The sequence below is a fragment of the Triticum aestivum genome, chromosome 5B, assembly GCF_018294505.1.
Source record: "Triticum aestivum cultivar Chinese Spring chromosome 5B, IWGSC CS RefSeq v2.1, whole genome shotgun sequence".
NCBI lineage: Eukaryota > Viridiplantae > Streptophyta > Magnoliopsida > Poales > Poaceae > Triticum > Triticum aestivum.
The window spans coordinates 146253408-146264515 of NC_057807.1; the positions used below are offsets into that span (position 1 = coordinate 146253408).

The 11108-nt window shown below is 49.5% G+C and overlaps 1 protein-coding gene across 1 annotated transcript; it reads right to left on the bottom strand.

Moving 5' to 3' along the window:
* Positions 1-7148: 7148 nt before the first annotated feature.
* LOC123110873 (putative polyol transporter 1) lies at positions 7149-10368 on the bottom strand. Its single transcript, XM_044531504.1, has 3 exons — positions 10101-10368; positions 9470-9816; positions 7149-8440 (listed from the first exon to the last, which is right to left on the bottom strand). Exons 1-3 carry the CDS (start codon positions 10243-10245, stop codon positions 7406-7408), a joined length of 1527 nt encoding a protein of 508 aa, XP_044387439.1. The 5' UTR covers positions 10246-10368; the 3' UTR covers positions 7149-7405.
* Between the last annotated feature and the right edge of the window lie 740 nt (positions 10369-11108).

An 11108-nucleotide genomic window follows, 5' to 3' on the forward strand; every position in this document is an offset into this window, starting at 1 on the left:
ATGGGAGTTAGTCAGTCTTGAGCCAAACTCGTTCAGGGTGGAGTTTCCATCGGTGGAGGATCTACAGAGGTTATTGAGTTTCGGGATGTGTAAGGTGCCAGGTACTGAGGGCATTCTGGAGTTCCACAAGTGGAAATTGAGTGAGCCTTAGGGTACGCCACTTACCCAGGCCTGGTTGCGTTTTTCGGGGGCTCCACACAGGCCCTTGCAGGATGCCAGGGTTGTTGCTAGTATGGCTGTTTTGGTGGGAAAGCCCGAGCGAGTGGATATGGCTTTCACCAGAGCTCAGGGAGTGGCTCGCATCCTAGTCAGTATCCTGGACATTGAGTATGTTCCGGACGTGGTGAAGTGGGCTTATCGCGGTCAGGTGTATAACCTTCAGATTGAGTTTGAGGATGACAGTCTGTTTGCCGACACACCTGCTACAGTGGACGTTGATATGCAAGAGGGGGATGATGACAGGGGGCGCAAGGAGCTTCCGGTAGATGATCCTGGTCGAGAGGCCGAGAGACCGGGGTCTAGGGTCAAGACCACCGGCGGGGAAACGACGCCTCCTTCTTCGGTGCCGACGACCACTCTGAGGTTTGGTACCTTTGAGCCAGCTTCGGCACCCCCGAGACTATGGAGTGAGCGGGTGGAGTCTTTTGAGGTTTTCGAGCACTCCTTACCTGCGTTGGACTTTGAGGGTCGGAGAGTGGAGGTTCCTGGAGTGGAGGGAGGTCCGGAGATAGTGTTCTCGCCTCCCTCGGATATTGTTGACACGTCTGAGATGCAGGTGATGACTACGAGCTTGGAGGGGGGTCGCAGGCAGGAGACCTCGACCCCTCATCACTTGATGGCTTTGATCAGGGCTCCTGAGAGGGAGGAGTCCTCTTCAGGAGGGCGGTTGGCTGCTGCTTCTTCTGCTGGGCGGGTGGGTGTTTGTCTGGGGCAGGTGGCCCCGGCGACGCCTGCTGCGCTGGCGCTGGCCGGCTCTGAGGGAGGATGTCTGGGGCTGGAGGCCCCACACCCTTCCCCTTCAGCCTCGACGGAGGCGGCTTCGACTGCCGTGATTGGAGGGGGTCCGGGGAAGGTGATCCCGGGCCATCCCTCATCCTCGGCTGGCGGGATGACGACTCCAACAGCACTGAGGGTCGGGGCGGAAGGAGTGTTTGGACGGGTGGTCCCGGCACCTTCTATCCCTGCCCCCCTGACCGCCGGAGGTGGGAGCCGTCCGTCACTTCCTCTCGCGACTGGTGCCTCTCAGGAGGAGGTTGTTGCTTTTGGCGGAATCCCTGATCCGGTCTCTGAGGGGCGGCGGATGAGTTCCCGTCTCCTGGATCATCCGGAGGTTGACGACATGCAGCAGAGGTGCGCTACGAGGGCGGCCAAGGTTCGTGGTATCGAGGCCACTTCCGGTATGTCGGTCAATTTATCCAATTCCATTATGCATTTTTCTACGGATGAGATTATTCATAATGCAAATCAAGTAGGGATTTCGCTAGGGAATAATAATGCTGAAATTTCCAACTCGGTTAATGATCTTTTGGATCTGGAAGCGGATCGCGCATTAGAAACCATTCGTAACGTAGCGGCTGTGCGACCTATGAATGACGCTGAGATTGATGCGTTGGGAGTGAGAGTGCTAGACACCTTGTGTGCGGACCTTGCACCATCCTGTAATGAGTCAGACGAGGAGGAGACCAACGTAGAGGTTGAGGTCCTTCAACCACCACTGCCCGGTTATGAGGACCGGATGGTGGACAATGACAAACCTAAACGTAAGTGGAAGCGGAAGGTGTATCCAGCATCCGCGGTACGTAGAAGTGCTAGGATTCGTACGGCAAAAAAAAATCCATGATGAATTATGAAAGGAATCTTTTGGAATAGCAGAGGTCTCAAGGACTTGGCTAAAAGAAGGTTTCTTGCTGAGGCATCTTTGGAGCACAGATTAGATTTCATTGCTCTCTCCGAAACTGGAAGAGACAATTTTCCTCCGCGGTTTCTTTCCTCTCTTGCGGGTGGTGTTGATTTCGACTGGCATTGCCTACCGCCACGTGGACGATCGGGAGGCATCTTGTTGGGAGTGAGATGCGATTCCCTTGAGGTCAAGAGTGTGGTAATGGGAGACTTTGCGGTTAAGTTTCGGGTTAGGTCAAAAGTTGATGGGTTCGACTGGGCTTTGGTGGCGGTGTATGGAGCTGCACAGCCCGAATTTAAACTGGAGTTTCTGGCGGATCTTGTTCGAATTTGTGGGTCCGAACAGCTTCCAATGTTGGTCGGGGGTGATTTCAATATCATTCGGAGGAAAGAGGAGAAGAATAATGATAACTTTGACGGGAGATGGTCCTTTATGTTCAATACTATTATTGAGAGTTTGGACCTGAGGGAGATTGAACTTTCTGGTAGAAAGTTTACTTGGGCTAATGCGTTGCCAAACCCGACTTATGAAAAGCTTGACCGAGTTCTCGCCAGCGTGGAGTGGGAACAGAAGTTCCCTCTGGTGACGGTACAAGCTTTAACGCGGGGAATTTCAGATCACACACCACTATTTGTGGACTCCGGGGAGTCCAACTATGTGGGAAACAAAAACACCTTCTCTTTCGAGTTGGCCTGGTTCGAACGTGAAGGGTTCTTAGACCTCGTTGCCAGGGAATGGGCTAAGGGGGTCGGGGGTACGACAGCGGTCGAGCGTTGGCAGAATAAAATAAGACATTTAAGAAGCTTCTTACGGGGGTGGGCTAAGCACCTAAGTGGGGTGTATAAGATTGAGAAGGATAGACTCCTTTCTCTTATACAGGCCCTAGATACTAAAGCCGAATCTATGATTCTGCTGCCTGCTGAGATCCAGGTTAAACATGAGGCTGAAAAGAGGTTGAAAGAACTTCTCCGTGAGGAAGAGTTGAAGTGGGCGTTGCGAGCCAAGGTCCACAAAGTGGTTCAAGGGGACGCTAATACTCAATTCTTTCACCTCATTGCTAATGGCAAGCACCGTAAGAAACGAATCTTCCAACTTGAGCAGGATGAGGGTACTATTGTTGGGCAGGATAACCTAAAAACTTAACATCACCGAGTATTATAGGCAGTTATTTGGACCACCAGAGGTTAATTGTGTAACTTTGGATGAGTCTCGGACTGAGGATGTTCCTCAACTGTCGGCTGTCGAAAATGATATCTTGCTAGCCCCATTTACGGAGAAGGAAGTGTTTGATGCGATTGCACAAATGGAAAACAACAAGGCTCCCGGTCCGGATGGGTTTCCGGCGGAGTTTTATAAAAGGTGTGGCAGATTATTAAGGGGGATCTGTTACCTATGTTTCACGATCTTTTCTCTGGACAGCTTCAATTATTTCAGTTGAATTTTGGAACTATCACATTGCTTCCTAAGAAAATGGAGGCTGTGCGAATTGAGCAATTCAGGCCAATTTGCCTTCTCAATGTTAGTTTCAAAATCTTCACCAAGGTCGGGACGAACAGGCTCTCACAGATTGCGCTTTCTGTGGTACACCAATCCCAAACTGCTTTCATGCCGGACAAAAACATCCTCGAAGGAGTAGTTGTCCTTCATGAAACGCTCCATGAAATTCACTCTAAAAAATTAGATGGGGTAATTTTTAAGGTGGATTTTGAGAAGGCGTATGATAAGGTCAAGTGGTCGTTCCTTCAACAGGCATTGCGTATGAAAGGTTTTGATGAGGCTTGGCGCCATCAGGTTGAATCTTTTACGCAAAAAGGGAGTGTGGGTATTAAAGTCAATGACAATATCGGTCATTACTTCCAGACTCATAAGGTCCTCAGGCAAGGAGATCCAATGTCCCCCGTTTTGTTTAACATCGTGGTGGATATGTTAGCAATATTGATCGGAAGGGCTAAGGACCATGGTCAAGTGGGTGGTTTAGTACCTCATCTGGTGGATGGAGGTGTATCCATCCTTCAATACGCTGATGATACAATCATCTTCATGGAGCATGATTTGGCCAAGGCGAGAAATATGAAGTTGTTGTTATGCCTCTTTGAACAATTATCGGGGTTAAAGATTAATTTTCATAAGAGCGAATTGTTCTGCTTTGGTAGGGCTAAAGACGAACAGGACTCCTATAGGCAACTGTTTGGGTGCGAGTTGGGAAGTCTGCCCTTCTCCTACCTTGGCATTCCGATTCATCATCGTAGGCTAACAAACAGAGAGTGGAAGTGTATCGAGGATCGATTTGAAAAGAAACTGAGCTTCTGGAAGGGTAAGCTCATGTCATATGGAGGCCGGTTAGTTTTGATAAACTCGGTACTCACGAGTATGCCTATGTTCCTCTTATCATTCTTTGAGGTTCCAGTGGGAGTGAGGAAAAGACTGGACTTCTATCGATCACGCTTCTTTTGGCAGGGTGATGAGCTTAAAAGAAAATACTGGCTTGCTAAGTGGGATATTATCTGTCGACCCAAAGACCAAGGCGGGCTTGGCATTGAGAATCTTGAGGTTAAGAACAGATGCCTTCTTAGTAAGTGGTTGTGGAAGCTCGCTAGCGGTTCGAAAGCTATGTGGGCGCAAATCATTCGCAGCAAGTATCTCCAGACTAGGACTTTGTCCCAGGTAACAGTTAGGCCGATGGATTCGCCTTTCTGGAAAGGGCTCATGAAAGTCAAACAACTAATGTTCAATAGGACAAAAGTTGTCATTGGCAATGGGGCCACTACACGTTTCTGGGAGGACGCTTGGCTGGGCAACTCACCCCTGGCCATTCAGTATCCGTCTTTATATCGTATTGCTCAACGACGTGAGGTGTTCGTGGCAACGGTATTTCAAACTATCCCCCTTAATATTCAGTTTAGACGGTCATTAGCGGGCAATCGTTGGGAGGTTTGGCTCCAGTTAGTTAGGAGACTAATGGAGGTTCAACTTTCTGACCAACCGGATAAATTACGCTGGAAGTTGACTACGTCTGGAGTATTTACAGTCAGGTCAATGTATATTGATGTTATTAATACAAGCTCCATTCCAACTTCCAAGAGTGTCTGGGATGTCAAAGTACCTTTGAAAATAAAAGTGTTTATGTGGTTTGTTCATAAACAAGTTATTCTAACAAGGGACAACTTAATAAAGCGTAATTGGACAGGACCTACTAGGTGTAGTTTCTGTGATCGAGATGAGACAATTAAACATCTCTTTTTTGATTGCCCGCTGGCCAAGGTTCTTTGGCAGACGGTCCACATTGCTTTTATTATAACTCCACCGAATACTGTTAATGCTTTATTTGGGAATTGGCTATATGGGATTGACTCTACAATAGCACGACATATTTGGGTTGGAGTCTGTGCTTTAATGTGGACCATCTGGCTGTGCAGAAATGATTTGGTTTTTAACAGATCATCACGAATTCATTTTTTGCAGGTTATCTTCCGAGCTACGGCGTTGATCCATTCATGGTCATTACTCACTCCGATGGAGGCCAGGGAGCATTTGGTTACTGGGTCTACCCGGTGGGAGATGGTTGCTCGGGATATCTTCAACCGGTTTGGATGGCGGTCATGTAATAGGATAGGCAATTAGTTTCCCTATCTCTTTAGCCAGCCGGTTGTGGCTCTTTTATTGGCTAGTTAGTGTTTCTAGCCTTATGTGCTCTGTGTGGGCTGCTTTTTATTGTTTTCAGTTAGAGACTATGGAACTTTGTACGCATTTTTTGTTGCTTCATTAATAAGATGGCTGTATGCATCACTCCTGATGCAGAGGCCGGGGAGTCCCCCCTTTTAAAAAAAATCGTAGCTAGCCATAAACGGTTGTAGCATTTTCTTCTGCCGGTTGCAGCTCCTTGGTCACAGGTTGCAACCTTTTGCCATCTCCGGCCACAATTCATCATCCGGCCACAAAACTACACTGCCATTCGATTGTAGCAAAAGGCAATGGTTTGTAGCAGAGAAAAATAACACGGTTGTAGCAAAAACAGACGCCCATTAAGGATCTCCAACAAATTCAGTAGCTGGTTCGAGCAAAAAAAGGAGCTGATGCCAGCAAAAAAAATACGGTTGCAGCTTCTCGAAGCTCCGTCACAGCACTTGCAGGGTGCAAACCTTTACGTGGATCGACGGCTCACAGCATCCCGGCCGGCCGCGCGGGGCATGAGGCTGGGTGCTCGCGGCGCGGCCATGAAAGAGCTGATGGGTGGAAGCTCGAAGCTCGTGGAGAGGAAAGAGATGGGCGGGCGGGGGTTGACGTGCTCTGCGAGGGAGAAGGCCGATGCCACCGCGAGCGGATGAGATTGGGGAAGAAGACCGGCTAGGTCAGTGATCTTCGTACGCGCAACTGAGAAAAAGCGTAGGAACAAGACGAAAGGAGAACGAGCAGGTGAGAAAAAAAGGGAAACGACAGAAGATAAGGTACGGAGTGGGTTTGCGTGGGGCCACTGCTCGCCTCGTACGCGTGTGGGAAAGCGGCCGGCTGAGTTTCAGCCGGTCGTCCGGCGACAAACGTTTTCCTTTCTGAAATGATTTTTTCATGGCATATTTCCTCATTTTTTTCTACAAGGTTTTTGGAGAAATACTTTTAAAGAAGGATGAAGTTACATGGACAGGCGTAAATTAGGAAAGTGTTGATATTTAATTAACACATATAATTAAGGAAATCTACACTTGTAACCGACGTGTTGTTCCTGTACACATCCCCTACTATTCTTTCGGCAATTGACGTTCTTGTTCGATACGTCTCCCCGATACATGTAATCCCTTATCAATAAAGCAATCAGTTTATTGTTCATTACATTGATTCATCACACAAATGTAAATTAGCGTGACAGTATCAGTATGTACGCAGACCACTTACTACTCTAGTGTCTAGCAAGCCGGCTCACGACCAAAGGTGTGGGATCGAGTCCCATGCCAAGTGACTGTTTTCTCCTCCAATGACATTAGTTTAGCTTGTGACGGTCAATTTGCCTATAAAAAAATCTCTCTGTAAAAGAAGCCAGTTCCCAAGCGGTCAAAGTTTTGGTTGTCATGGTCAGTTTGCAATTTTTTCCTTCGAAATCAGTTTAGGCTGTATTTATATCAGATAAACGAGTTTATGGCCTAAATCGATCACTTCTTAAGCTTTCTGCTAAAGCATACAATCAGTATGAGTTAATAAACTAATGACGAATTTCACTCCCTATTGATAATATCACCGATACTGCAGAGAAGTACAATGACAAAAGCTTTGAGAAGCTTAATACCATCAATGATATCAGATCACTGTATAGGGTGAATAGCAATCTTAGTTGGACAGTGCTCCGAGACCTCAGCATCACATTGTATTTTAGGCTTGTCACTAGGGATGCCGGTTGGCTCTAAATACCACAAACTGCTTGATCGGGCCAACACCAACAGCGACAATTCTTTACCGGTAAGAATTACAAACTTTCCCCCGCGCGCGCCGCGTCTGCTTGCACTCGCACATTATCGATCACTGCGTCGTCGGCGATGGCGACTTGGCGGAATCGTCGAAGAGAGCCTCCATCTCCTCGAGGGTCCTCCCCTTGGTCTCCGGCAGGAGTGCGTAGACGAAAACCCAGGACGCTGCTGCGCACCCCGCGAAGATGTAGAAGCTTCCGGCCATGCCCACAGCCTCGTACAGCGATATGAAGGTCATCCCCACCACGGCGCTCATCACCCGGTTCACCGCCGTGCCGATGCCAGTGCCCTGCGCGCGTAGCCGGAGCGGCAGGATCTCTGACCCGTACATCCAAATTACTGGCCCGAACCCCAGCGAGAAGGTCGCCATGAACGCTGCGGCGGCCGTCACGCTCGTTGCGGCGGCCCACCACGCGGCGCTCCCGCCCGCGTGTGCCGTCGGCGACGCTCGAAGAGACAAGCCTAGCACGAGTAGAGACACGGTCATGCCGCCCGCGCTGGTGAGCAGCATGGGACGCCGGCCCAGCCGGTCAGCCAGAAAGAGCGGGATCACAATGGCCACAATCTTGGCGACGCCAAGGAGGATCGTGGCACCGAGAACCGCGGACTGGGAGGTCACTCCGGCGTGGTGGAACACCCGCGGCGCGTACAACACGAGAGCCGCCACGCCGGACGCCTGCTGGAAGAACTGGAGGCCGAGGATGGCGAGCAGCACGCGACGGACAGACCGCGTCGGCCGGATCAGTATGTCGCGCCAGACGCTTGTCGACCGGGTCGTCCCGTCGCTGCCGCCGGGGACGGCCTGCTTGGAGCTTTCCTGCGCGGAGGAAACGATCTCCTTGAGGCGGCGGTCGGCGAGGGCCGCATCGCCCGTGGTGCGGGCGAGGACAAGGCGGGCCTCGTCGTGGTGGCCGTGGAGTACGAGCCAGCGCGGGGTCTCCGGCATGGCGAGGAGCGTGGCGACCGCGAGAAATAGCGGCGGGAGGGCGCCGACGCCGATCATTAGGCGCCAGTTGACGTTGTTGGGAAAGCCGGCAAGGGCGAAGTCGGCGATGTAGCTGAGCAGGATGCCCGTGTTGCCGGCGATCTGACGTGGCAGGCATATAAAAGAGAGGGTAAATAAGACAACATGTATTGACCCATCGAAATTACTATGAATTTATGACTGACAGGCAAATACCATGAGAGCTAAAATGACACTCACACATCTAGCTAGATCTTTATATGACCAGTCTTTTACATGGAGTAGGTAATTTGTCACTTTCTCAGTGTGTTTTCCTCACGATCTCGATGAGAACATGAGAGTAAAAATTGGTAACGGGAGCTAGACGGCGAGTTTTGTCAGTTTGGCCCCAGTTGGATGTATAATGCGCCTGCTAACCGGGAAAGCGGAACTTGAGCGGATGACAAGGCACCCACGCCTGTGGTCGAACCATCCAGGCATTCGTCGGAAGCAAGGGATAGATAGATTGTGATAGATAGATTGTACATTTGCTTTCGGTAAGATTATATTTACTCCCTCCTTTCCTTTCATCTACTCCTTGACGGAACAATAATTTGCGGTGCATTCATGCATGTGTACCCTGTGTGGCCAAGTGCCAACGAATCATGACTACGATAATAACTCTGCGTTACATCAGAATAGTTCGATCCCTCCCGCATCAAAAAGACAAGTTCGATTCGTATTCGCTTTATTATTCAGACAGTTAGTCTGACGTGACTCGTCCGAACTAAAGTCGTCTCAATGATTAATCTCTCTCTCTCTCTCTCAAGTATTCTTTTTTCATCACTCTATCTTTCTCAGCAATCATCTTTGAATAGTAGTATTTGTTTCCGCCAGGCGCCACCCCACGTACGTACTGATCCAGCAATCCTAGGATCCAGTTCGATCAAGGAAAATATTTATATTTTATTACTTAACCTACTACTAACATGTAGTACTCGTATTTTATTAACACAAAACTAGCACAGCCCAAAATAGGAATGTAGCTAGCATCATACAGGCATTGCACTCGCGACAAGTATAGTTAATTTATTAATTATTTCGCTAAAAAAGTTGGTTAATTATAATTGAGCCGTAAGATCAATTAGATGAAGACGAACGAATCGAGCATACCTCGGGGATGGAGGAGAGGAAGCCACGGGACGCCGCCGGCGCCATCTCGGCGATGTAGACGGGCGCGACGACGAGGCCGAACCCACACGCAACACCGGCGACGAGCTGTCCGGCCATCAGCACCGCGTATCCTCCCGCCACGCTGGTGATCGCGGAGCCGGCGAAGAACATGGCAGCGGAGAGCGCCATAGTGCGGCGGCGCCCCGCGCAGTCGCACGCCCAACCCGCGGCCAGCGAGCCGACGAGGGAGTAGATGCTGGTGGCCCCGATGAGCACCTCGATCTGCGCGTCGCTGATCCCCAGGTCGTCCTGCACGAACTTCTGCGCCCCGCTCATCACACCTCGATCTGCGACCACGCAAACCAGATAGATCCGGCATCACGTACGCCATGAAATCGAGTTTTATTATACAGACCAAATTTACACGAATAGTCTTCATGTAAGATGAAAAAAGTGCTCTTAATCGGTCTACTGACGCGATGAATTGCCGCATATCTGGCAGGCAGGCAGGACCTAGAGCGGATCAAAATAATTTTTTGATGCAAAACGTAGAAGGTGCATGCATGGTACATGCATATACAAGACAGACACAGCTAGATCATCTGCAGGTAGGTGGCACAGGGTTGCTTACTGTAACCGTAGATGACGGAGATGGCGGAGGCGACGAGGGAGCAGACGAGCGCGTAAGCGCTTCCGGCCGTGGCGGCGGCCTTCCCGCCGTCGCCGGGAAGCAGCGGCGCCTCGAGCTCGTCATGGCGCTGTTGCTCCTTGTCCATTACAATTATTATATCTCAAAAGAATTGGAGCGTAGCTAGTTGCCCGCGCGAGACCGCTGCTCCTCCGATAGGAGCTTCTTTTATTTTTGGAGGAGAAATGCGAGAAGGAAGTGGGGATCACGAGTATATATATATACGATGGAATCGATCACGTGTTCACGCGGAGTTGGGCGCGGATGCTGTGGTAAATTACCTGATTAACCGAGCGCGCGCACACACAAACGAGCACCGGTTCACACCTACATCGCCCTCGAGAGTGTCGGTTTGGGCCTATGACAAGTGGGGCCTTCGAGTCAGCAACGTCCGAGTGCAAGATATTTGGCTGGCACGCGCATGTGCATCACTGTTATCTGGCAGTACGTGATATAGTACTAAGATCCGCTTTTATTTGGAAACTATTCCCTCTATTTCAAATTACTCATCACTAAAATAGATGTATTTAAAATTAAAATACATCTAGATACATTCATATGTGCAACAAGTAATTTGGAATGGAGTGTACGTAAGCTATCACGCTTATAAAGTAGCTCAGATGCAGCTAAGTTCGCCATTCTTCTTTTAGCCAATAAGCGCGTGGATGGTAATGGGCCACATATTGTTCGCACCCTTCTCGCAAAAAAAAAATTTGTTCGCACCCTTGGCTTAGTTTTTCGCTCCCCTGTAGACTAGATATATAATTGCCCGTGCGATTTGTAATGTTGTGTAAATATTCTGCTCCCCTCATATATAGATGTATATTCACCCATTTCAATATGTATATATTTTATATTGAAATATCGAAAACACCTCAAAATTTGTGAACGGAGCGAGTACTCCCTCCGTCTAGGTGTGTAAAAGCAACTCTAGCAGACCCCGCATCCTGC

Bases quoted from the DNA above. Each gene is read 5' to 3' on its own strand.
- LOC123110873 (XM_044531504.1), bottom strand. From the start codon at position 10,245: ATGGACAAGGAGCAACAGCGCCATGACGAGCTCGAGGCGCCGCTGCTT. The intron at 9,817-10,100 runs GTAAGCAACCCT...GCGTGGTCGCAG, and splicing joins CTCCGTCATCTACGGTTACA to ATCGAGGTGTGATGAGCGGG. The intron at 8,441-9,469 runs GTATGCTCGATT...CTGCCACGTCAG, and splicing joins TCCTCTCCTCCATCCCCGAG to ATCGCCGGCAACACGGGCAT.